This window comes from Emydura macquarii, unplaced genomic scaffold (assembly GCF_026122565.2).
Source record: "Emydura macquarii macquarii isolate MOO-44397 ecotype Brisbane River unplaced genomic scaffold, CSIRO-AGI_Emac_v2 contig_1253, whole genome shotgun sequence".
In the NCBI taxonomy this organism is placed as follows: Eukaryota; Metazoa; Chordata; order Testudines; family Chelidae; genus Emydura; species Emydura macquarii.
In genome coordinates this window covers 90,092,501-90,120,000 of record NW_027131390.1, presented here as the reverse complement: position 1 = coordinate 90,120,000, position 27,500 = coordinate 90,092,501, and the positions used below count along the sequence as shown (strand labels likewise).

The 27,500-nt window shown below is 37.5% G+C and overlaps 1 protein-coding gene and 1 long non-coding RNA gene across 4 annotated transcripts in view; one reads left to right on the top strand and one right to left on the bottom strand.

Moving 5' to 3' along the window:
• Positions 1-27,500, bottom strand: part of ZEB2 (zinc finger E-box binding homeobox 2) — a 126,461-nt gene that overhangs the window by 3,981 nt on the left and 94,980 nt on the right. For all 3 annotated transcript variants that reach the window (XM_067549495.1, XM_067549496.1, XM_067549497.1), the window contains 6 exons: positions 25,852-25,923; positions 16,626-16,814; positions 15,716-15,930; positions 13,188-13,296; positions 9,903-11,872; positions 7,581-7,761 (listed from right to left, as the gene is read on the bottom strand). In XM_067549495.1, the coding sequence (XP_067405596.1) occupies positions 7,581-7,761; positions 9,903-11,872; positions 13,188-13,296; positions 15,716-15,930; positions 16,626-16,814; positions 25,852-25,923 (2,736 nt within the window). The remainder of the gene's footprint in view (positions 1-7,580; positions 7,762-9,902; positions 11,873-13,187; positions 13,297-15,715; positions 15,931-16,625; positions 16,815-25,851; positions 25,924-27,500) is intronic.
• On the top strand, positions 23,530-25,474 carry LOC137153757 (uncharacterized). Its single transcript, XR_010919893.1, has 3 exons — positions 23,530-23,716; positions 24,310-24,406; positions 25,254-25,474. It is a non-coding gene; the product is annotated as an uncharacterized lncRNA (long non-coding RNA).

Genomic DNA, 27,500 nt, shown 5'->3' with positions numbered 1-27,500 from the left:
AGAAGGGATACTCTCATTGACAGACCATTGCAGTGGAAAGGAAATCCAGCAGGAAGCAGAAACATGTATTAAGAAGATTGAAGGATCTTAGCTTCCAGGAAAACTGAAGCCATGCTTTTATGAATTTGATCTGTTCTCTTTTCTTTTGTAGTCACTGACATTATACAAGAAGAGAAAAGGTCAGACATAAAAACTACTAGTTCCTTCAAAAAGAGGCTAAGAATGAATGACCAGAGCTTGTGCTAATGTTTTACAGCCTAGTTTCAGCTACCCTTCAGTTCTACTGTGGAAGTTCAAGTTTAATAAGGTGTGGCTGTAATGAATGCTCTAGGAATCCTAACATCCTATGTTATGAAATGAGGCATCCCTATCTGGAGAGACCTGGCAGAAAGAAGCATACAGCAGAAACCACTAAAAGAACAGAATAAGTGACAAGGAAATTGGGGATGAGTTATGAATGGACTTCAGGCTTCACTAAATTTCTTTTCTTCTAGATTTTAATCAGTTCATGTGCATATTTTGAGGATTTAATTATCTTTCCATCTTACCCTTATAGTAGAATTTAAAATTCAACTCAAATATGAACTGAAATATTTCAGTATTTGGTCTTTATGGTCTATTCTGCCAGTAGGTATTTCAACAATATTTTACTTGTTAGTTATGACTAAACAAAGATCAAAACCAAAAATCTCAGAATCTAAATGCCTTTTATGTTTCACTGGAGTTTTGGATTTGAAACTCCAGCTCTGAATATGCCCCACTGATCTGGCATCAAATCCCAACCTAATCCAGATCTGAAAACCACTTCCTCAGCCCAATTCTAGTTTTGATGTGTCTTTTTAGCTGACTGGTGATGTCACTTTCTGATCAACATGTTGCGTTCCGGCAACCCAAATCATCTCACAAACTGCTTTATCTCTCCATAATTGTTCCTGCTCCTGCTTTACTTTCAAACCCCTAATCCACCCAAGCCACCCTACACCTTCCTTTCCCAAACATTCCTCCATCTCCCAAGTATGCCCCACTTGTCTGGCCCACTGCAATCAAACATAAGTCAATCAAACATAAGTCAGTCCTCCCTCCTAGCCATTTTCTAGCCATTCCCACTTCCTCTCCAACCAGTCCACCTCTCCCTACTATCTGGCTGCTACTCTAGTCCTCTAAATTTGCTATAACTGACCCCTCACGCATACATCCTTCCTGACTACAGCTCTTAACACACTGTACCTCCTGTTTCATTCTACCCCCTTCCTTTACAAAATACTCCATTCAACTCAGCTAGCATCAAAATAGAATTCCAGGAAAGAATTTATATTTTAAAAATTAATTTAGAAATTAAAATTAAAAGATAAAATGTCTTATTTTGTACATTAATTTGTTATTACCAGAAAGACTACATGGAGCTCTTTTGTCTACATTTATATGTGTACATTCAGTTACATATTAACATCCTTCCAAACACCTGAAATTTGGACCCAGTAGAAGATAGCAGGTTGTACAAAGCTCTTTGATGCCCTACCACACAACATATCTCAGCGGTACATAGAATGTAGCTGTTACAATATTAATACAAATATGTTTTAAATATATCAGGTTGCTGCATATTTGCATCTGGTTTTTTTCCCCCAGATGTCAACATTTGAAAAAAGTAAATATAATTTGGGCATCGTCCCCATTATGGCTTAATAGGCCATACAATCAGACTGAAGGATTTTTTGTTATCACATGTCTGGGGGAAAAAAAGGCTGTAAGTACAGTCAGTCTCTCTCTGTCTCTCTCATCTAGATAATATACAATACCTGACAATGTTGTAGTATAACGTCATGACTTCACTGGCAGCACAGTTAGGCCCAGTGCTGAGCACTTTTGAAAATCCCACCCTAAAGATCTTATTGGGACTTATTTGAGATGATCTGTATTATTCATGGCTGGTGAAGCTACTTGTGAGTTATGCAAATCAATTTAAATGGATGCCAATAAAACATTTATACCACTGTGCATCAATATGCCACATATTTTACAGTAATACTAGTTCATAAATGTTTGAGAGAGATTTAAACAAATATTTGGACTTTTTTTTGTATTCTGCCATCTGCAAAAACTGGCCCCCTTAGGAACTTGTGTTCAGTTTACAGAGAGATACAATTACAACTAATCTGTTTTAAAAGCATCTAAAAATGGCCTAAAATTGCATTTCTATACCCAAAAATCTCTAAAAGTCCAGTATCTCTGGGCTTTTTTTTGGCTAAAAATGAGTACTGTGTAGTCCACTGAAAAACTGAAAAGTTTCCCATATTTAGTGGTATAGAGCTCCTATTTCTAGCCCTGCAAAGTTGTAAGACATCAGATCTTAAACCTGTCACTGGTTCCAGACTAAATGTTACCCATCTTTTGCTTCAGGCAAATGTAATTTTTTTTCAAATGGATGGGGGAAGAATGGAAATCTCACAGTTAAGAAGAAAAAAGGAAACATTTTTGTGACGATTTTGTTTTATTTTTTAAAGGCAACTCTTTGAAGTTTCTGGGCGGGGGGTGGGTTTAGATTTAGTCCTGGTGGAGATGGATTAGTGGCCGGAGTACAATGTGGGTACAAAGGTGCAAGATAAATGCAATTTATATATAATTGCCCAAACCACACTTGTTCTGTTTTAATAGAAGATTCCTCTCTCCAGAACAAATTTCACAAGCACTGAATTTACCTTTTTTATTTCATTTTATTTGAGTGTAAAATAGGGAATTCTAAATTTGTATCTGAGTAAAGTGAGAGAAAATAATCTTTAAATAGCATGTTAATTTTGTATGAATCAAGCTCTAAATAAGGAAACCTCCTAAGCTGAATTCAGAATACTATCCAGAGAGAGCTGACTTGCTATTAGGCTTAAGAACAAAATTTAGTTTACAGAATCAATTTGGAAATAAAACTAGTGCTTGCAACACTAGTTTTATTTCCAAATTGATTCTGTAAACTAAATTTGTACTGAATTTTGTCACAGTTAAATATGATAAACAAAAGGGAATGAGAATGAAACCACCAGACTAATTTTAACTTGTGACCAAAGTCGGGTCTGCTCCTTGTCTCCAGAGGAGAAAAGTTGAAGCACTTAACTATGCTACCTAGCATTTGTTATAATAATATGTCAGGTGATTTTAAGTAACTAGGATCTTATAAAGGCTCTTATTCTAACATGAACACATGGCTTCACTTGAAGTCAAATGACCTTTTGAAGTCAAATTGGCAGAATCTGGCCCCAAGACAGGCACCCCGATACACTAGTCCCAAACTGCGTACTGCATTATAAACCTTGGAGAACCAATGCAATTCATTCAGCAGTGACATAATGAGTCCTCTTTGGTTAAGTTACAGGTAGCAGCATTTCACAGAGTTCAGAACCTATCCAAAATTGTTCTTCAGAAAGGCCATTAAATACCTCAGAAGTTACCAAATTATAGATTGTAGTCTCTGGTCCCAATTCTTCACTCCATTCAAACTGCACTTGGACATAATGGACAATGGTAGCCACAGGGAGCTGATTCTAGCTGTCTGATCCTCAGCCCTGATAAAAGTTGGAGAAGCAGGCGGCCTGCTCTAACCTATGCCGCTTCCATAACAGTGGAGGATCAGCCATAATGAAGCTCACCTCTATCATACCCTCTTCTACCCAACTCCCTCAAGAGATACTTAGGCCTCCCCGAACACACCTTCTCTTTCTCCTTCAACCGAATGTGGGATAAGGCAATTGGCACAAGACAATGTGAACCTCTTCTTAACTTTATACCTATATAATGTTCCCCTGCCCTGGGTAATTCTCCATAGCCAGTCTCTGGACAGTGAATTTATCAGACCAGAGTATCCAGCCTGTTGTATATGACTGCACTAGCACTGGACAAACTCTGGTTATAGCATGTAGATCTGAAAGGTATTATTAATGAAAGATGTCATTGATTGATCAAACAATAAAGCAAAGACCTGACAGCCTGCAGATTTTTAACGGAGGTTCAGACAAACGCAACAGCATCAATAGATAATATACATGATTGATGTGTCAGCAGGTAAAGTGAGCCCACCAGTAATGATTAAGTTTTAGCTCTGTTATGTTTTATAAAAATTTCGTGCCATCTCATGGATATAACTGCTAAAATAAGAAAGCATCAAGACCATTCTAAAGAGACTATCTGGGAAAATGAGATAAATTAGGAATCCAATAGCAAACTTCAGAAGGGATCTAAGATTCCTGTGAAAAGATCACAAGCCGCGTTCTCTATTTGTGTTACTCTAAGAAGGTCAGGAAGCATTCTGACTGCTCCTAAAAGATTTGTTTTTAATGAAGTAAAAAAAGGATAACGATTAGAGCTGGTCAAAAAAGGGGAACATTTTTTGTGAACATTTTTCATTAAAAATGTACTCCCTTTTTCGGTCAACATTTTTTGAAATCTTAAAAGATGCAATTGCAGCTCCATAACTGTAGCTTTTTCCAAAATGATCAGAATAATTTGAAATTCACTTCAGTTTCCAAAAGGGTCAAATGATGAAAAACTTTGAAATATTGGCTTTATTTTAAATCACAGTGGTTGTAAACTTTATCTTGATCATAAAATCCTAATACTGTATGCTTCCAAAGGTAGTGAATGAGCTATCAATGCCAGTCTAACCAAGATCTGCAGAGCTTCCACACATCTCTACAACATGATGTTTGGAAGTTCCATAAAATAAAATAAATTCATAATAATACTTTGCACTTTATATAGCAACTTCCACCTGAGGATTTCAGTGTGCTTGAATTAAGACTCACAACACCCCTGAGAGGAAGACTGGTATAATTTCCCCCTCTTTCACAGATAGGAGAAGATGAGAGAGAGATTAAGTAATTTGCTCAAATTCACAGAGGAAGTCTGAGGCAAAGCAGGACATAACACAGATTTCTTAGCTTTAATGTCTGTGCTTGTGCCACAAGACCATCCTTCCTCTCTGTAAATGCCACTAGAGCTTTATGATATACTGTAGTTCTACTGCATTAAATATTACACCATATATATGTTCTAGATCATAAAGCTGAATCCCATAAAATTGATAGACATGAAAAGCCAAAAGTGAAGAGAGTGAGGAAAGTTAGCATCCTAGATCAGGGCAATATTTCTCAAGGCAGTAGGTAGTCCTTCTTCTTAAATACCTGAACATATTTTTGATTTTGCAAATACAGTAAATTTTGCAAATAAAAGTGATTGCACACATTTCAGCGTGTCAGATTTTCAGCCTTTCAACCATATGTCTGTCGACCTCATGGACTACCAACTTTATGGGACTGGACATATGTCCAGATCCCAATATCTATGAAGGCCAGTTCTAACATAAGAGTTTTACAGTAGTCGTGTAGTAAACCATAATGTTTGCAGATGGCTGCAATAAAATCATTCAGGAGAGGAAAGGTGCAGGGACATAAAGCCTTCAAAGCTTCTTGCATGGAATAAACAATTTGATTTGAATAATGCAATATGAAACTCATTTTCAGCAATGAACCAACCAATCTGGTTCAAAATGTTGCTTTTAATTTTCTTTCCTAATCCCATGTGCATTTTAACTTCTCCCTTACTTTTTCTGTATGGGATATAGTTCAAAAATTGGAAATAAAGTGTAAGAAGGAATGATCACAAGGTGGTGAAATTATCTAAAGCACAATCCATAGTCCTCAGCTGCTAATTTTCCATGACAAACATTAATAGGGTTTTTTTTAAAAAAACATGCCAGCAATATTTTTATAACTCAGTTTTAACACTAGCAGTAACTTTTTCTAAAATAGCTCTTCAAATTCCTTTTTATTTTTACCTGCAACCTTGAAATAGATTACCACAGGCATCTCTGTAGACTCAAAACCATGATTGTACGGGGAGGATAATGTTACCCCACTGTTTGATGTCTTTATTATGAGTCCTCCTGATTTAGGACAATAGGAACCAGCATGCAGGATCAGTCTAATGGTCCCTGTACTCCAGCATTCAGTCTCTGACAGTGACTAGCACCAGATGCTTCAGAGGAAGGTGCTAGAAACCCCAAAATGGACAATTATTAAATTACTTGTCCATAAGGCAATGTTTCTCAAAGAGTGGGGTGCAAAGGAAATGCAAAGAATAGGGGCAGAGGTTCATCAGACTATTTAATTGTAACCCAGAGGCTCAGCTTTCATTTAAAAAAAAAAAGTCCTTCTCTATCTGTTATGGCTATGAAACAAACCTTCAAAATGTGAAGCGAGTGTAATCAGTGCAGGGAGGTCTGCCTGAATTTTCAGAAAGCCTGATATACTAGCTCGGAGGTGTTCCGTCATTCCAATAGGTGGGAGCTCAGATGCTAATGATGATTTTAAATGTCAAATTTGTTAACTATTTTACAGCTCCTCAAGGCAGGTAAGAAAGGAAAGGAGATACGTGTGCGTGTGTGAGAGGGGCATACTAGCCAATGGTGTGGGGGCTTTGATTATGTTTGAATTAAGGTGTGTAGGTCTTTAACCACACATGATGTGGTTGAAGGAGAATGGGAAGGTCTGACTCATTTCATTTGTCCTCCTTCTGAAGTGGGGCTCCATTCTCACATTTTGGAAACTGTGCCAGGGAAAGAATTTCCTAACCCTGAGTGGTTAGATGTTGGCATCCTTCCTGAAGCATGATAACCAATATCACATTTTTATCCTGTCTAATGTAACTAGATGTTCGTATTGTGTTTTGGAGCCCAAGTCCTGTTTTTCCCTTTTCCAAAGTATATTGAACTAAAAGTATGTTCCTCTGTGGATTTTTCATTTCCTAGTCCAGTCCTGTTCTGGGCTCAGGTCAAGGGAACTATCACTTTCAAGGAGATATAATCTATCATGGCCAGTGTAAGTGTGGACTGTAGGGCTTTTCCACACGTCTTTATTTTAGGCTCCCAATTTACATTCCGCCATGCCTTCTTCACTGTAGTCAAAACCACCTGCACTTGGAAAGCAAAAATTGCTGTAAAATGAGGCACTAAAAAGTGAAAAAGTAGGATCTGACCTTTCTTCTCTTTAGGCACGCCAGGCCAATGAGAGTGATTTACTTAGTTTAAATAGCTCATTGAGGCAATGGGAGTCTTTCTATTGATTTAAATGGTGCAGGATGAGATCCTCAGTTAGAAACAGCAACACTCCTCATTCCAGGCCTTCTAGTATACCAAATTTCATTCTCTGTGCCACTGAGCCAGACTTACTTGAAATTTGTTAATATAGGGATTTATCCTGTGAGCTGCTGAGTGCCCTCAATTACTGTGGCTTTCAGTGGGAATTGAGGGCAAGACCTAGCAGGATGGGGCTCATAGTCTGTACATTATTTTTTTGGATGAGCAAAAAAAGTATTAAGATGCAACAAAACAAAACAAACAAACAAAAAAGCCCAAACAACAAATAAATAAGTAAAGGGAAAAAAAAGTCAATCTGAGCTAAGCAAAACACATTATTTCTTCCTTGTTGAAAGTCTCAGCATATGCTGCATCTTATGTTGCACAAGTGTACTCATTAAATATTATGAAATGTACAGCATGCAATGAAACTCTAACTTCACATTTAAAGCATTCGTACCTGTGTGCTCATATTTGTGTCGCAGAAGGGAACTGCTTTTCTGGAATGTTTTGTCACATAAGTCACATGCATACATGCCACTTTCTGTCTTCTTGATCTTCTTTCGGGACAGACAAGAGTCAGAGTCTGTCATGTCGTCTAGGCCTGACATGTAGTCCGGTGTTCCATCAAGCAATTCTCCCTGCGATGTAACCAAATTGTTTATGTAAAACACTGTGCTTCCTGTATTCTGTGGCTTTATGTAGCATCTTGTCTTCCTACATTATATGGAATTAGGAAGCTATTCTGTAAGACTTAAAATGATAACCCGGCAAGAGCCTGATCCTGCTAAAACTCCTGAGCACAATGCTCAATACCATGGCTCATGGGCTACTCATGACAATAATAACTACACCCAGTAGAAAACGTTTACGAGGCTGGACCTTGCTACCAAGGAACATCTGCTTCTGTCACTGTCCCTCTTGGTCTTCAACTGCCTTAGAAAACTCTGTTTTCCTTTGAACACTGTGTACTAAGAAGTCGTATGAATGTTCTAAACAGAGAGTGTTTACTATATAGATGCTAAGTATTTCAGGGAGCAGGAAATGATCATGTAAAAGACTACATTCAAAGATCATAAAAGGCATTTTAATATTTTTAATGAAATAAATAGAAGGAACAACCAAAGATCTTTTCTGTCAAAACACTGCACCTTAGATATATTCTCTATCTGGAGAAAGGTTTTAATTGAATTTTATATTTAGGTACAAAATGTTATTATTATGCAATCCATTTAAATGTATGTCTTCTGACTAAAGGCCTCAAGCTATATTTTTATATTTAATTTTGTAATTTGAAATAGGGAATATTAATAACACTTTTTATCAATGTTCTATCTATGTTAAAACAGCCTTCAGCATTAAGCAATAATGAATGTGGATCAGTAAATTATTAAATTTCTTGATATTTATTTTGTCTTGATCCAAAGAGAGTGCAAACTTGCATGATAACATACATTTCCATTTGCTATCACACAGTTCAGTTTTCTTAGACTAGGTTTGCACTAATTAATATTAGAGAAGATTAAATAGGCTTAAATACATTTACAAAGAGGGCAGATGTACTGTAAATTGGAATAGTGGAACAGCTGTTATGGAGGTGCAGTGCTATTTATGCTCCTATTGTGCAAAGAGGGATTACAGGCTGTAATGTTAAGCCATACCTGATTTTCACATTTGAAAATATAAAACATTGTCAGTAAAATTACTAATGGAGTATAATAGGTCATAGGGGAATGTCCACAAATGTAAAAAATTATTCATCTATAATTAGTTAATCTCATTTAACTAAACTGTGTACATTATATTTTAATATACACACATATATATTCTTATACACTATGAATATCTACAGAGAAATGTGATTTCTCTAGACCAACCCTTTGGCACATGTACATAAGTGACCATTTCATATGCTCCTTACTCACTGATTTCTATGGGAGTTCACCTGAGAAAGGAATATAGGCTCATACCCAAGAATTAAGAAATGTAATCCAGATCATGCTCCTTAGATATGAACATGGAGGGGACTTTATGTGCAAATGAGTAGGCTCAGATGCCACCTTCACAGACCATTCCTTCCCATCTCTGGTGTAGGTTGTACTGAGGCAGGGCCAAGGGTAGGGATACACATTATCCCTTCTCTGGCGTCATAGAAATTAGTTAAGAAAACATGGAGTCCTCCTGTGGGTCTTGGAGGCTGCCATGAGCTGGTTGGGGAGTGGGGGAGTTCCTGACAGAGCAGTTTTAATGAAACCATGGCACTAGAAGGAACTTACAGGACTTTTAGTGGTACACAACCATTATGGAGGTACAGGGCCCATGCTCAAATGACCCTGGCCTTACATGCCATATATTTGGGTCAACCCTGAAAGCTTTTTTCTCAAGGGTGCAGATCCACTCCCTCATTGGAATGAGGAAGTGGGGTCTCTGTGAGATGATCCTTGTAAAGATTTCTTCCCCCTCCAGCAGTGTTTTCTGTCAGTGGGGATTCTCTGGGCCATTGTCATGTACATAAAATTCTAATGGAAGACAACTATAATCCTAATGAAATTAGAAAAATAAACATTAAATGTGTTCATATTTCTTCTGTGTTGAAGAAATGTTCTTAGGCTAGTTCCCTTTGTTTTTCTAGTTCACCATATTTTTCAAGTTCAAACTAAAATTCTGCTATTTCTGTTGGAAAGATTTAATTTAACTTTGGGGACTATTTTTTCATATAAAAGGATATGACAAGGAATCCTGAACTGTAGCCTTCTAAAACAAACCAGTTATGACTATTTACCTGAAATCCTTGTTTCCGCTGGAACTTTCTCCTTTGCTGCATATCAGCAAAAGTAGCTGCTCCAGTTGGATAAGTATAGGCCATATGTGGTAGGAAGCTCATTTGATCTAGTCCTGGGTATGGTCGCAGCCCAGGAATACTGGTTTGAACTGGTGGCATAAAAGTGGCTGGGGGAAATGCGCTTTGTGGTGGAAGTGTTGTGTATAAAGGTTTGGCATGAAATGGATTCATACCAAATACTGGGTTAGTGCTTTTATCCAGATTATTTGAATTAGAAAACTCCTTCTTGATAAAAGTCAAGTTCAGGGGCTCATCTGAATTTTCAGACGATGAAGAAACACTGTTGTGGTCTAAATTTATGCTACTAGATTTTGTTTTGTTCTTTGTAGCTATAATACTTTTGGGTTCCTTCATTTGTTTTGGTAAAGACAAGTCCAAAGGCTCAGCCTGAAGCTCCTCAGAGGAAAAACTGTTTGGAGTGTAAGAACTACTATGGGAGTTTTTAGAAGATGTGGAAGAAAGATTTAAAGGAGAAGGAGTATTGCTCCTGGAGTGGTCCAATTTATCAACTGGTTTAATATTGGTAAAATGTGTAGGTTTTGTTAGCCTGAGAGGAGTATCACAATTAGTAATACTGTTGTGGAGTTCAGCTATAGATGGTGAAGTTACAGAGTCCATAGGCTTTATTGGAGATCTGGCTGACAAAGAGTCTTTAGTGGGAGTGTTAGTGGCAGCCAACGCCACCTTGACACTGGTCCTTTCCAGTGATGGTGACCTGGAACTTGAATATTGGTAGATTTTTCTTTGTTCAAACCATTCCTTCACAAATTCCTGAGGAAGGCCAACGGCAATGGAAATTTTCAGTAGTTCATCAGAGTTGGGTTCCATATTCATAGCATAATATGCTTTAAGTACAGACATGTGGTCCTTATATGAGTTGATGGGGCTAGTCATTCCTTTCTCAGAAAGTACTGATGACAGCAGGAGGGCTTGCTTATCAACAAACACTCCAGATTTGTTGGGAACCATGTTTTCATGAGGTTGAAGGACTGCCTTGATTTCTTCATTCATTTTACACAGGTAACGCTCATGCTGATGCAGGGGAATGGGACCAGGAAAGCTTTCTTTACAGAACTGGCATGAAAATGGAGTGGATATACTGTGGTTCTCTATCATCTTATCTTCAGTTACCAGATCTATTAGGGTACGCAACTTCTCTTTCTTAATATTACTGAGCTGCCTCCTTGAGTCTGTGGTCAAGCTCTGGAGACAAGCTTTGGCTTCATTGACTTTTTCTAATGTATAGTCAATAATACTTTTAGTGGCACCATTATGACTCACTACTGGAAGACCCACTGGTGGAATATTAGGGGAAGTAACTCCTTGTTCCTCTGTTTGAGGGCATGGATCCTTCATATGATAACCCTTCAGTTTTGAGATCTCGTCAGCCTTGCAGTCCATTTTCTGCCTGGAAACTGTGTTGTCCACAATCTGTAGGACCTTCTGCACCTCACTTAAATTACTGCCTATTGCAGGAAACCCAAGTAGTGGTGCTTCCATTCCTACACCTAAGTGCTGCATTGGACTTTGAGCAGAAGCATGAACTCCTAATGGGCTGGTTGCTCCAAGTCCACCATTCATAAAAGGACTAGGTCCACTAAACCCATGTGTGGCCATAAGAACCTTGTATTCATTGAAATCTAGTGGTTCTGTTTTAATTTTCAGTAAGCCTGTTTGTTCAGACATACTAAGTGGTTTGCCGTTCTCAAGCTTGTTTCTCAGCTGTGTAATGGCTGAATTTGTAGGAGAGGAAGATACAGAATTAGGAGAAGAACCCGTCTTGATATTGTTTCTCATTCTCCCATTTACAGAGATTAAGCCAATACATTTCTTGCTGCTGATGTGCGAACTGTAGGAGCCAGAATGGGAGAAACGTTTCTTGCAGTTTGGACACTCATATGGTTTTTCACCTAAAATGATAATTAAAACCAAACATTAATTTATTAATTATTATTATTATAACAATTGATCTTATTCATTTACGAAAATAGATATTGATGTTGCCGCTGGCTAATAGGAAGAGAGAGGTAACTATCCTACCCTATTGATTACTTATTCTGGGTTCCAAAAAATACTATGAACATGGCTGTATCCAGCACCTCTTCCCATATCACCTCTGCGGAATCATTTCCAGGTTGATCCTAGCTTTTGTGGGCACTTATGCAAAATGGAAGAGATTCCACCTAGCTCCCTCCACGCCTGTGATAGCCACACAATTCTGTCACAGTTCTGTTAGTGATACAATGCTATTAGTGGCATTGCATGTGCTGGTAAAGGAGTGTATGCAAGGGGATCCTAGTTATGCAGAACCCTGTCACTTCCTAGATCAGTGGGCACAGTTAAAACTCATTTGTCAGTCCGTAGTGCCACAACATATTCTAAGTGTACATGATACTGTTATTGCAGAAATCTTGGGAAATGATAGCTGAGTTTTTAATGCTGCTCACTGTAGTTTAGGTCTAAGGCCTTAATCTTAACAGTTCTGAGTCCAATTGAATCATCGTCTCCCATTTGACAATACAATGCCTATGATTGGCTAAAAAATGATATTCTTTGTCACAAGTAGGTAAGTCTTCTGCTAATGTAGTGCGGTCAAATCCATAAAGCTTAAATTCAAATTAGTATTCTCAAAAATGCATTCAGATACTACAAGGAGGGGCATTGTATAAAAAATTGGACCCTAATTCTGTAATCACATCCATACAGGTGGACCTCTGCGCCTGGGCAGAGCTCAAGGGGTCTCTGTGCAGACAAAAGGGTCAGCTTGTGTAGATCTGATTGCTGGATCAGGCCCCAGCTAGACTGATAGCTAGCTAGATAGAAAGAAAATGCCTTAACTCACAATACAATATGAGTAATTTCTCAGTTACCCATTATCCGAACTTGTGAGCCATATTTCATTTATTTCCAACTTGGACATTTTCATTTTTATTAAAATTTGGTCCCTCCAAAAGCCAACTAAACAGAAATCTCCGAATTCTTCTGAACTAAAGCAGCATAACAAAGCATCAATTATTTTTTGTAACAAGCATTATTATATCAAAATCTTACAGCGATACCAGACTATTAACAGCATGATAAATGAGGATGAGTCAGATATTATTAATGGAATATCTTAGTATTTCCAAGAAGCTACAAACAGAACTGTGTAAATTGTAAGCAATCTTTAAAACTCAGCTAATTAAACAAAATGCAAATGAGAACACCAGCACCTCTGCTACTCACCACTGTGAATTCGCAGGTGTTCCTTCAGATGGTGTTTATATTTGAAGGCCTTGCCACACTCAGTGCATTTGAACTTGCGATTGCCTGCTCCTTGGGTCAGCATTTGGTGCTTGGAGAGAAAAGATTTTGATATGAATTTTATGCAAGAGGAACCGAGAGTTTTCTAGTTTAAAACAAAAATGAGTGTAACTCTCTATTTATCAGGAAAACCAAAAGGTTTGCATGTACATTTATATGTCTCATCAGTGTTGCAGTAAAAATCAAAATGTTGTCAGTAAACCGAAACAAATGCGAAAGTGCTTTCATATGAGCATTCAATATTTGCTTTAGAATTATTTCCTAAGTCTCTCATAGAAATGTGTTGCTTTAAGGTATCTCATGATGAGAGAAACTGATTTGTAAAAAGATTTGTGGTTCTTATTATTCCTAGCAGCTTCTAAACATGTGGAATGCTGCTTGTTTAAAAATCCTGTTTACTGCACTAGTTGAAAATACAGTGTTACATATCAGATTTCCATTCATTATCAAATATAAGCAACAATATCTTCAGCATGAGGCTGTAGCTGCTGGAAAATTTTTATCACAGACCAGCAGCAACCTTTCTTATGGTGGGTTTTTTCCCTCCCCAGTGCTGTGCTAAGGATTAGGGGTAAAACAAGAAAAAAGTTGGTTGAAAGGACAAGTTAAAAGCAGCATAAAGATATAATCAAACACAGCTGACCTTTTTGAACAAGTGAGAAAAGTGCTGTGACTTTGAATTCTGAAAAAAAATACAGTCATCCACTCTGGATGCTCAAGGTAGGAGGTCAGCTTTTTTCAAGCAGCAATGACACAAAAGCCTATTGCAAAAAAGACAGCATAGAAACGGTATGACAACTGCTAGGGTGTGCTGAATCTTCCCACATTCCTAGTGAGACAGATGGTGTTACATGGGACACAGGGAGGTTTGTTCAAACAGCAGCAACCTTCAAAGATCAAGCAGAGCCCAGCCCGCCGAGCGCCATTGAGGGACCAGCGCTCATATGTTGCTGAGTTGCATAAACAAACAGCAACAGCTGTTTTGTCTCCCCCCACAGCCCTCAGAGGACTACTATAAACTTTAGTTGTGCCACTGTTAATATGATACAATCATTTTAATTTACTAATTGTAAATGCCATGAGCAAATGAGGGGACTTTTCAACACCAAAGCTACCATTCATAATGCGCCAACACAATCAGACTCTTGCATGTGAAATTTCAGACAGTTATGTTGGATAAATATCTAGGCATTTTAACCCACTGTTTTTAACAATATAAAGCAAAAGGGGAGAAAAGCCCTCAGACTGTGTTAAGCAAAAAAAAAAATTGTATATGAGAATGTATTTGCCTACCAGAAAATCCTGAAAAGGAAGCAATCTGAGAAACCGCACCAGAATCAGTTATATTGATTTAAGATCAAGAAAGAAATACTGTTCTCTTAAAAATGCTAATTGCAAAATTGCGTGATTAGATGTATGTTTGCCTAACTGTATTTCCCTTATGCTGAGAAAAATCTATCAAGAGATATATAGCTGATTATAATTTTTAGTTGTTCAAGAAAAATAAATATGGTATAGTGCCTATATAATTTGACACATGCACATGTTCATTTATTTAAGTTTCAGACACACCAGTTGAGTTTCCATTACAACACTCCATAACACCAGTTTTCAGAGGTAATTCTCTAAGGAGTACAGAAATAGCTTTCCTATAGTATTTAAAAAGCTTTGTGATACAGCCCTTTTGAGTAATCAGTTTGTGAATGAAAGAAAGCTTCAGTCACCTGTTCAAGACACACAGCTTTGGCTTAAATGTAACACTGAAATGGACTAAATAGTGCAAAGCAGTGATGTTGTAGGATTACTTGCATCATATCAAGGAAAAACCATTTAGATTTATAACAGATATGCTGCTGGGAAATATAAATTAGAGTGAGAGTGCAATCCTAATGTGCACATATGTTACTGGTATACCCATAAAAAATAACCTATACATTATATGGGAAGATTTACTCTAAAAATGTGTAATTATATTTTTAAAACTACAATGCAAAATATACATAATACATACGGGTTATTCAAAAATAATGAAAGGAGAATATTGGTAGATCTTTTACTATGTCTTTGAGATCCTATTTGCAAAAATTGTGAAGTAAAACTTGGTGAAAAATGGAATTAAAATTGCTGAGATGTTTAATAATGTATAATTAAAATGCTACAGTTTCATTCACTTTTTGAGGAACATAAAAACGAAACTAAAGTCAAGTTAAAGTGCAAATAAAATTTCTAAATTAGAAATTAACACACTCATTCGATCGTGAACATAAGACTATTAAATCATATTAGAAGAGACCATCAAAAAATCATTTAGACCTCAATTAAAGCTATTACCATTAAAAGATCTGCATCTTCAAAATGCCATGAAAAATTAATAATGATTGCCAATCAAAGCAATATCGTTTCTCTAAGGGGTTATTATAGAAAGAAATCACTTAAAACCAACCCCCCACCTGATCTGTCCCTGGCTTGTGCGTCACCATATGCCGTTCGAGCTGGGTGCGGTAGGCAAACGTGTAGCTACAGAGAGGGCAAGAAAAGTTCTCCTCGTTCTTCTCATGGCGATACTTGATGTGCTCCTTCAATGATGTCAAACGTTTGTAGCCCCGGTCGCAGTAGGGGCAGGTCAGCAGTTGGGCAAAAGCATCTGGAGTTCCAGGTGGCAGGTCTGTAGCCAAGAGACAAGAGAGAGAGAAGCAGGCCAAAAGGTCAGTAAATCAATGGCAGCTAATGGGCTTATTGCCCGGGATGGTATGACAGGAATCACTGCAATCTGCTACACTAGAGTGCCATCATTTCAAACTGGCCTCAGAACACACCATTCCCCTTACACACCCAGGACAAACTTGTATGAATCATTTCATACTGTACTCGAAAATTAATTAAAGATCTTGCTCTAACCTTTTTGAAGACTTAAACAGCTGAAAAACGAAGAAATATTTTTTCTCAATCAATTGATCATTTGCATTTCATTTCAGCCTGTTATATTACTATGACACTGGCCAAAACTGTTCTCATGGACACTTTTTCAATTATTTATCAAGAAGTAAGAGAGTTATGGGTCAGTAATCCTAAATTTCTCATAAAAATTCAATAGTTCAGAAACTTAAAACCACAGAGAGAGCATTTTTCCTTTTTAAATTAAGCTTTAATTGTTCTTGCTCTTTATTTCATCTACAAAATAATTTGCTGACTAAAAAATCACAATACACTAAAATTATAATTCCAATCATTGCTCATAAAATTCCATGCCTCTGCAGCTGCTCTTCAAATTTTAAGGTAAACACCCAGACATGTAGTGCATTTATAATTGCAACAGCTGCAAGAAGTCAGGATAGTGGCTAAAATGAATTACAGCCTCACCATTTTCTTCTTGCCCATTGGCCTCTGGAGTGCCAAGGCGAGACAATTCTTCAGGGGCTTCTGGGTAAATAATGGCTGTGTCACTGCGCTGTAGGTACTCTGCTATGCTGACTGCATGCCCATCTCCTTCCTCCAGTTTCCTTTTGGCAAAATATTCCTCAAAGTCCGACGTGCAATTTGCATTCTTAACTAAAATTGGGGGAAGGGAAAAAGAAGTGGTTTTGAGTGCATTTTCCCTGTAAGATTGGGTACGTTTATATGGCTGTTTGCAAGAAATGCTGACACTTGCGCTGCAGCTACAAGTCTGTGGTTTGAGCCTGATCCTGCTGCATGCAGACTTTAGTCTCACCAGTGGCCCTGCTCCATCTCCTAAAGAAGCCAATGGGAGATTTGCCATTGAACTTTGATGGGAGTAGGATTGGGCCAAATTACAGAAATAGGACCACTTGTGAGCGAGGGAAGCAGAATTCCATTGGGCCTTGCAAGTTATCCTATATGGATAGACCTTTGTACCTCAGGGAACTCCTGTTAAGTCAGTCGCTCTCTTTCCATGGATACAGGAGTCCACCTATTCAGAGTAACTTGCGGGACTGAAACCTTGGGGACCTCTGCTCTTCCTGCTCAGTTTCCACTAACTCCTACTGAGTTGAGGATGCTCAGCTCCTTGCATATGGTACTGAGAGCGTCACAGGCTGTAATTTGTGAGTAGTGAGCACACAACCAATTACCCCTTCAAAACTGCCTTGTTCTTGTCATTTTATTTTATTTTATTTTTTTGGTATAAGAATAAAATGTTGCTTTCTCTAAAATTCATTATATTGGCCTTATTTTTCTTCCTGGAAAATTCATCTCCGGGTAATTTACAATGGGAAAATACATTGTTTAAAAAAATGTGTTGCTCTGTACAATTTTACAAATAGAACCACATGTTTCCAGCCCATAACTGGGATACAGAGCCTAAAGCCACTTTTACAGTCAGTAAAAAAAAATTTTTCTTAAAATGTAAACGTAATTTTTTATTGTCCGTGCAACGTTCATGAAACATAATACGTTCTCAACCACAAAATATTCTGCTGCTAACAATATGCATTTCTTCTCCCAGCATCTGAATATAAGATCTTGTAAAGTCTGGGACATTATAGACAAATATTAATGCATCTATAAAGGAGCACTGGGAAATAGACCATTTTCTTTCTCTCTCTCTTTTTTAAGATAAAGACAGTCAATGGTGGTAGTGAATTTAAGATGGTTATTTTTAATTGACCATGAATTAAATGAATAGTTTATGATCAATGACATTTTAATGCATTTTTCTATTGGACAAATAAGAAGGCAAAATTGTCATATAGTTGATTTTTCATTAAACAGTCGAAAGTAAAACAGGCATGATTCTACTCTCCCTTACACTGGTATAAATCAGGAATAATGACAGTGAAGTCAATGGAGTTGCATCAGTGTAAAACTAGTGGGTGAGAAGAACCAAATCAAACAGAATTATAACAGTGTAAAACCAGTAGGAGTGAGAGGCAAACTAAGTCCATTGTGTTTTGAACTATTTAGCAGCTTTGCCTCAATTTTTCACTTTTCTACAAAAAATGGAAGTTGCAGGCAAGAACATTATTATTCTCTGAATGTGGAAAATTTTGTCCTGGGTAAAACAGTTGAACATTTCTGGTTTTTCCAGAGTGGAATTTTACCATATTTTAGTTCTGAAACATGAATAATGGAGAAAAATGATAAAATACGTTTATCAAATTTACTAAAAAACAAAAAAACCTCAGTTTTTATAAGGAAAAAAAAATGGTCAAAGTGCAAGATATAGCACATATATAGTTCAGCATTGCTTTGTTTGCTGCCAGGAAGTGCCTTGATATAATTTACAGATGGAGGCAATTCTGGCAACAATCTCATGGCTCTCGCCAATTAGAATTTCCAGTTCCCCTGACTATACAGCATCTTTCCTCAATGTACAACCTGCTGTGAATGAGTTAAAAACACAGTGGCATCCCCAAATGTGGGTCAAGATTAGCAATGAATGAAATCAGTTGGGATAAAATAAGACCTGCCCCATGAAAGGTGCTGTGCAACGCACAAAAATCCTCTGTTTATCCATGGAACAGGTATGCTGTATGTACAGCTGCTTCCCCAGACATTCTCCAATATTCAGCCATACTAAAGATGGTTGATGAATGAGTGAGATTATTATTCAGTTGCCATACTAAAATGCCGAAGGAGTTTGAATTTGAGGGGCTGATTTGGCTCATCATTGATAAAAATACATATCACTGTGGAAGCACCACACATTGAACTGATAAAATCAAATCCTCCTTCACCATCTTGAGACAAATAAGTCTTTTATATAAAAAGAGAAACTTTGTAAACGTTGCATGGAGTTTTAGCCACACAAACCTGGTTAACTTTAATGGGATTCTTATAGCTATTCCCCCTATCCACATCGGTGCAAAGTTCTCTAAAATTTCTCTATAGTCATTAAACAAGCCAATTTTTGTCAATTCAAATGAAGGGCCAGCCTCATTATAAATTGCTGTACACATTTCCATGAGTTTTTGACATTTGATATGGAAGGAAAGGGGATGAACAGCAAACTACTATGATATTGTTGAGTAGCTCCTGATTCTTTGTATGTAACTGGACAATCATTATTGCTTCTGTTCAATAACAGTGTCCACCTGACAGTTCATTTGTTACATACATGGTGCCAAATGCTTTCTTTTTTTTTTCTTTTTTTCTTTTTTTTTTTTTTTGAGAAACAAACATATAGCAAGAGGATTTTTATTATTATTGCAAAGGCTTGTAGAGGTAATTAGAACAACAAAATGTCATTCTCCCTCCTGGCTGTCTGTCAGTGGTTCCTCTTGCCATGTCTTTTTAATATAAAAACAAAATAATACCTATTTTTATCTGCAAAGAAGCACTTGTTTGTTAAGGAGGGTATGATTATATGGAGGAACGACTGGATATCTGAGTGCAAATTACAGTGGGAACGTATGTGTGTAATGCAACGATTTGTCCTTTATGTAACCATTTTGTTGTTGTGGGGGAGAATACAACAAAATGGTGGCTGTTGTACACAGTTATATTTACACACAGAAATGTCAGGCTGTGTTCTGGGTATGTCTTTTTCACAGTAGAGCTGAAATGTTCCAAGTTAAGTCTGAAATCCCACCTTCTACTCTTCCCACTTTGTCTAGAATTTGCAGCTCCTGTGATAATTTGTGCCCATATAATGTTAATATTCCTTGATACAGAAATGAGCCTCTTCAGTAATTAGGCACAACAGTATGAATTAAGGATAGTGTTTCCTTATCCTGAGCACCCTGAGTCTGTGGGTTTCAACCCTCATAATGTTTTAACATTGCTTTTGTTTCTGTTGTTGCTGTTTTATACCCTGTCTTAAAAAGCCCATTTCATTAGAGTTATGCACTGAAGTGATTAGGTAGGTACCAAGGGTGAAGGAATCCATCTCCCTTCTCAAGCAATGGGATGGCTGCAAGACTTTTCCATAGTCCCTACTGTAGAACTGAGGTTGTGGACCCCTTTCTAGGTGAAACGGCTGGTGATTTTTGTAATAATGCATCCATTAACCCTACCGTTCTCTCTTCTTTTCTGGCCTAGCGCTTTCCCATCTCCAACTCTGTCCCTTATATAGAGTACATTCACTAGGAGAAAGAGTATTTGAACAGGAAGAGGAAACACTGGGGTGGCTTTTAGAGGAGGAAAAAGAATGAACCTTTCTGCCTTCCCCCTCAGACTTGGGAGGGACAAGGAGGGGAGCCGATGTGAGATAGAGCCAGAAAAACCAGGGGAGGAGGTGGTGTTGTCTGCCCCTCCAGCAAGTCTCAGATCCTGGTGGGGCCAAATGTAGGATTTGAACTCAGATCCTTTATCCCCTACCACCCACAGCGGGGCTGAGCTACTATTAGGACCTCTAATTCTGAGCTTGGGGCATCTACGTTGGCACAAGAACATGTTTAAAAGCTGATTTTGATCCAGCAGGTTGTAATAGCCTATTTTAATATTACAGACTCTGGGATTCTTAAATCTGTGGATTATTTCTCTTCTGTGCATATGCATGGAATCTAGGAGCTAAAACAAATGTTTATGTCTAATTTTTAAACCCCTAAAAACAAGAGGATTTAGTAGAAAAGCTGACAGATCCTTAACTTAAACAATACTACTGGTGCTGTAATATTAAAGATTAACATGGATAGCAAAAGTTGACCATGTGCTCACCAGTCTCCTACAGGATGCATTACTGCTGAGAATTCAGAAATGACTGAAAAATCACCTAGTATTACTAAACAAATCATCTGATTATCAGTAGGTGTGTTTTTCCATGTAGAAAGCCACACTCATGGATTCCTTGTGGATTGAAATTGCACACAGAACCCACACTTCCATCTGTGAGTCAAGCATTTAGTACAGCAGGTGACTTCACCAATAAGTCATGCTTTAATTAATTATTAGGGTATGGAGAGTAGAAATCTTTTCAGTTCTAAAGGCGGATGTAGCAGAGCCTCATGCTAAAATAAAATACATTTAGAAAAACTATTATTGGAGATGTTTAGTATCTCTAAAAAGAGAGAGAAAGGGGACACTCAAGGAGCTTGAGAGATCAGTTATTTCTTGTGGGAACTCTCACTGTGAGGTGGAGATAGCTGTCCCTAATCGCAAACAAAGCTAATAAAACCACAGCCTTTATTAGGCAGGAAGTGACAGGCCCTCATTGGTACACACAGATTACAGTCTGAAAACGGCCTATCCTTCTAACCTGCCAAGTTTTACTTCTGTTTTCCTCTCCCCTGAAGGTTTTTTTCCTCCTCCTTCTTTAAATCATATGAAAAACATTGACAGCCAAAGCTTATTTGCCAGATGTTATTAATATAAAAAGGGAAATTTTGTTTTTTCATTAACAGGGAATCTGCTCATCTATCTCCTAAAAAAGAACCCTAACTGTAACAAAAGTAACCGGACCAATGAAGTAAACCAAATGATTCTAACAATCAGCTATTTAAAAACAGCTTATACAGTACATCATTTTGCTAAGTAGCCCTTTTAGAGAGCTTTAGAAACAGTTTGCAAATTGATTTAGCAGAACTGAATTATGAAATATACCTTTAAGTCTAGTGGAAGCTTTTGCTTTTTCTCATATAAACTTTTTGTTGCTTAGTATAAAAATATAGTAGATTAAAAAAAAGTTTCACAATAGCCATATAGAAAAGTAGCAACTCTTACAATAGGAGGACAATAGCGTAATAAAGATCTTTCTGTTATTTTATTTCTGTGCTAATGACATACAGCAGTGAATTTGTTCTTAAAAGCAATTGTTGCCTGGCCCAACAACAACACTGTAGTTAGTTCTACCATGTGAGAGACTTGAGTTTGAAGCCTACTGAGGTCACCCGGAGTTTGAGAACCTTGCAGGAGTAATATGCCCAGCCTTCAGGAACAAGAAGTATTACTTAGCAGTGACCTCCCTGGGCAATCCAGAAGTATTCATGATGATCTCCAAAGAAGTCCCACCTGGCCTTCACTGCGTAAATGATGGTCATTGTCATGTGGTCTTTATTGAGTGCAGCATGAGCTAGTCCTTTAAGAGGATTGGGGCTCAGCCTCACCTGTGCCAAATTTAGCTTATCTCCTTAGGCCAAGGGTGAAGTCACCTCAGTGACCTAACCAAACTCAAAGCTGGTGTGGGACGGGAAATTGAGGCAACACACTGCGGGAAACTGAGTCCACAGATGATAGCGAAGCCAGACAATGTAAATCTTTACTACAAGTAGCATGTCAAAGAATTCCTCCGAACATTCTCCCAAAACAGTTAATATTTGTTATTTAGATGAAGCATGAGCAAAAGACCCTCTGAAAGTCATTTGATTAAAGGTGATTTTCACTACATTTTTTTTTTATTTTTCACAATAGCCACATGTAAGGTGTATATTTCATATTGAAAAGGTATCTAAGAATATTCAGCTAGAGATTGGATGGCTCTGGGAATTAGCAATAGGTTATAGGGTCTTTCACTTCTAAATGACAGGCTCAGATCTAGCTCAATTGGAAGTGACCACTAATCATTAGATGGTTGTTTGGTGGTATTGAAATGAGCTAGAGGAGACAATCTAGTTCCCACTAGAAAGATATCCACATCACAAGAACAATCCTCACAGATGGCACTAGCTAGTACTCTTATCAACAGTCTTCACAGAAAGGACAAGGTCTCAGATGACACAGCAACTCATCTACCCTCTCTTCCCTTTATCCAGTTCCTTCAAGTTACAGCTGAAGCACATGAACAGGACAATTTGGGAAAGTTTGCACCATTGCTGACTCTGCTCTATCTGTGCTATGTACAGAGGACTTTGTTGTTGAGGACTGTCAAGTGACAGCTTTTCACTCAAAGTGAAAAAGATTAACAAAAATGTTCAGCTTATTTGATGGCTCAATTTACTAAACATCCTGACATCACCCTTTATAAAGAGATTCACTTGGCTTTGTTACAGTCTCTATCTTGGTGAGATTGTAGCCATTATGCAAATATGTTCTGCCCAAACTGCTGGTGCAATGATGTTCTCCTTTACTAATAAAAGAAATGTCACTGGATATAATTATTGTAGAGTGTTTAACTGGTAAATTGTTTGAATAAAATAAAACACTTGCAGGCCCTTATTCTGCCTTACTTATTCATTACTCAAGCAAGTCACCTGTGGAAGTCAACAGTAATTGTGCATGAGTCAGGTTGAGTGACCTTCTTAATAAGACCCTCAGATAATAAAACATTAGCAAGTCAGATCCTTGACTGGGTTCAAATCAGTTCTGTTGACTTCAGCTGAGGCTCTGACCCAGGAAGCATATTCACTTCTTGACCGTCATGGGAAGCGCCCTTTGGCCCTGAGTTGAAAATTTGTTTTCAGACACAGCTCTCTCTGCCCACCCTCATTCAAAAGTAGACATGCTTAGGCCAGTCAAAACCCATTCAACTCTGATCCAGAAAGTGGAGACACAGTCTTGTAGAAACAAGATTCCTTTGGAGGCAGGCTTTGAGCAGGGTCTGACCTGGTCTACACAGTCTGGTCAGATGTGTTTTCAAGATCAGTTTGGGGGGAAGTTATCCTCTAGGATGCTTTTCAAATGCAGCTTGTCTTCTACTTTAGATTGAGCCATTGATATTAATAGCTGTTACTATTATGGTTTATTTTTAAAAGTGACTAAAATAAGGTTTCTTCCCACTACCCATCCCACAAATTTTCTTAGGATTTGAAATAAAAGGTGGGAGTCCCAACATAGGCCATTATGTGTGATATTCTTCCTTACTCCATTTCTGTGAGAACCTCTAATCATGAAGGAGTTGTGGCCATTTCACATGGTCTGTGATATCTCAGTCCCGCAGTCCATTAAGCCAGAGTAGCTATTATATTTTAAATGGCAAAGCTATGAGGCCCTTTAGCATGAATACGCTTTCTGGATCAGATCCTCAGCTGAAGTCAACAGAACAACATGGATTTAAACCAGTTAAGCAAGAGAAGGCTATAGGCCTCATGTCTATGCCCAGAAGATGATTTCTGACTGGTTTCCAGGAGGAGTGGGACATCTCTTTGCTGGATTAAGAGTATGATCTATGCTGCTGTCAGCTGACAGCTTTTTTTTTAATTCCTCTCTCCTAAAGCCAGAGTACAGAGCAGAAAGAAGAGACCATCAGAAACTGGAAAGAAGGGCATGGGGCAATAGACTACAAAGTTTTCCGCCTCCAAGTAGACAACACAGTAAGTAGGAAGGAGTCAGGGTTTGTTATGGTAAGAAAAATGTGTGCAAAGATAGTCACAAAGTCTGATGGGGGACTTCAGAGATTCTGGTAATGGTAATTCAGATAAGAATCCAGCCTTTTTTTCTGAATCAGACACCTGAACCTTTTCCTGTCCAATTACTCCAAGTATCATGTATGACTGATCACTTTATGAACATCCTTTGAAAAACCAAAATATTTTAGAATATGGGTACTTCTGGTTATGTATAGCAATATTATTAAGGATATATATAATGATAAACTTTGACTCTAGTCTAATCCACTCATTACTTTTTCATGCATAAATCTAATGTCTGAAAAAAATAATTTCCATGTTTTTATTTTTCTATTATTTTCTCCCACAAGAATTAAGAAGTGCATTTCTTGTGTTATTTAGTAACGATATTGTAGGTTTTCTATGGGTGTGTACCAACATTAAGGATGTGTGAGTAATGAAATCCTTGTAACATTTGGGTACCATCTTTTACTATTAAGATTTCTACTAAGATTTCTATGTGATGCATAGCAATTTACCTGTGCTGGAAAACATCTACATATTTAAGTGTGCAGATAGGAAGGAGTATCTGCAACATCTCAAATGGTAAATCTAGCAGAAAGCAAGGTGAATGTAGTGTAATACATGGAAATCAGCTGTGTCAAGGATGGCAAAGGGCCTTGTGGTCTTTGGGAAGAACATGGTCAAATTCCAGAATTCATTTGGATAGAAAAATAGGAACAGAAACTTTTTACTGCATTTCTCAGCAATAACAAAAAAAAAAAAGAGATGGCTAAAAAAAAAGATGACTGTTCCCTTTCTTTTTCCACAGACATGTATGGATTTTAAGAAGATGGGAAAGAAAGATGTGGAAAGTGAAAAAAAAGATTAGCTAGACACAAAATAATCTCAAAAATATGCATTTAAATTGTGCGTGTCTGTGTATATATGTGTGTGTCCTTCTGAAAACCTCTGGAACCTCTGAAGTAGCTTACTTTCTGTTGCCTGTGAATCTGGGGTTTCCATGAAGAGTGCATTATCAAGTTCTTTGTACAGTATCTCTCATTAAAAGGTTACTGTATCTTGGCCCAGCTACTTTAAACTCTAGTTTATTCACCTTGCTGTGAAAATATCTCCTCACAATGCTAAAATCTATTAGCTTACTAGAATTCAGTTAAAAGTGTGGGGTTGAGGGAGGCCTGGTGGGGGAAAGAGAGAGACTGAATTTTCACTGAATACCCAGTTTGTACCGTTATAATCAAATTTGGGGGAAAGGAGGCAGTGATTAAAAACAGGATGATTGTTTAAACTTTTCTCAATTGTGCAGCTAGCCAAGTAAATAAATTGTTTAGCTACTTCTTCCCTTCATGCACAGCTAATTCTAAATGACTCTGAACAAACATGATGTTCAAATGGACCATTTGCCTTACCTGTACCATTGTTTCCAGTGGTCTGAATTGCGGCTTCAGGCCCCATAGTGTCATATTCCTCCTTCATTTCTTCTGTAAAATAAGCATGCACATTTTTAGCATTTGCAAATTATTGAACAGCTCACAAAACTAGCAAGCACACTGCAGTAACAAGGACAGTTCTTTTAAAGGAAACAGAGAAAAGGCCTGTACTAAGCCTCTATACAATGGCTTTGTTCTTGCAATTGAATGAATTCAGTCATGCTAGCCGGACAAGAACTTATTTACTTTAAACATTACAGCAAGTGGTGAAAACCAAAGGTATTTATTAAGGCCAAGTAAAGGCCTTTTTCTGATATCAAATCCAATAAGCAGCATGAGGAGAAAAAGCTTGTTATTTTTAATAATCAGTGAACTGCAAGTTAATTATTTTTACCTGAGAAAAACAGGCAGCAGATCTATATATTTATCTATCTGTTAAGAATTTTATCACACATCTGCTATTTGACTTATCATCCTCATTTTAACTATAGAGGCTTGGAGTGAGGAGTGTATTAACATCAAAGGGTGCAAACATTTCTAAATTTTCAAACTGTGGACAGTGCCGTTATGTCTGCTTAATTTGTCTGTGCTCCCATTGCACTTGCAAATTATAGTTTTGTGCCTATAAATTGGATTATTTCACATGAAAATGAGTTGCTATTGTATAGTATTATCTGTCTATCCAGCTATTTGTTATAGACCAATTTGCTTTTGGTGAAGTTGCTGGGATGGGAGATATTTTAAAATAGCATTTATAAAGAGGAGCTAGCTTCAGCCTTACTAATGGACAGAACAGTGATCTTTTTTATCTATTTATTCATCTAACGTAGATATGTCTAAGGTGCCTATCACATTGGTTACTTACAGATGATTTGTTAGTGTAGATGCAACAGGTACTCACACAAACTTGGTGGGCACAATTTAGGTGCCCACATTTGAAAATTTGGCCCTCAAAATGATTTCCACAGGCAACAGCAAATACCCACAATCCTCTCTCACCCCTTTCCATTTTCTCCCAACTACCTTCCTTCTCTTCTTTGCGCACACGTACAAATATATAATCTATTTCTTTCATTTTACATGCAAACACAACAGGATTTAGGATTTGAGATTTAAGTGGAGGGCCTAATAAATTTTGTATTTAGATGGATTTGTAAGAAATGAAGACTAGAACAGCATCCAGAAGTGGTTCAACAAAAAACAAGAATTTCCCACAAATGAGCATGAGCCTATGATAAACTGGGGAGAGGGAAGCTGGTTATCCAATCAAATGACAGACTATCAAGAAGGTCAAAGCACACTATAAAACGCATATTAAAATTTGTATTTCTCATTTTTGTGATAAATTTTTTTATGACAGAAAATGGCTCAGCATTAATCTAATGACCATGATTTGACTCAAGATAGGGGGAATAGTTTAAACAGAACACATTCTCGGTTCATTCCTAAATTTGTAATCTTGTAGTATTTTTCAGATGTCACATTCTATGAATAATTAGTTGGTAGTATAACAGGTTCTAATTGTATCATTCTAATTAAAGGTAAAGCACAAAATGACTTAATTCAGAGCTTTATAATCAGTGTACAATACTGTGCTATAAATATATGTTTATGACTTTGAAGATTAA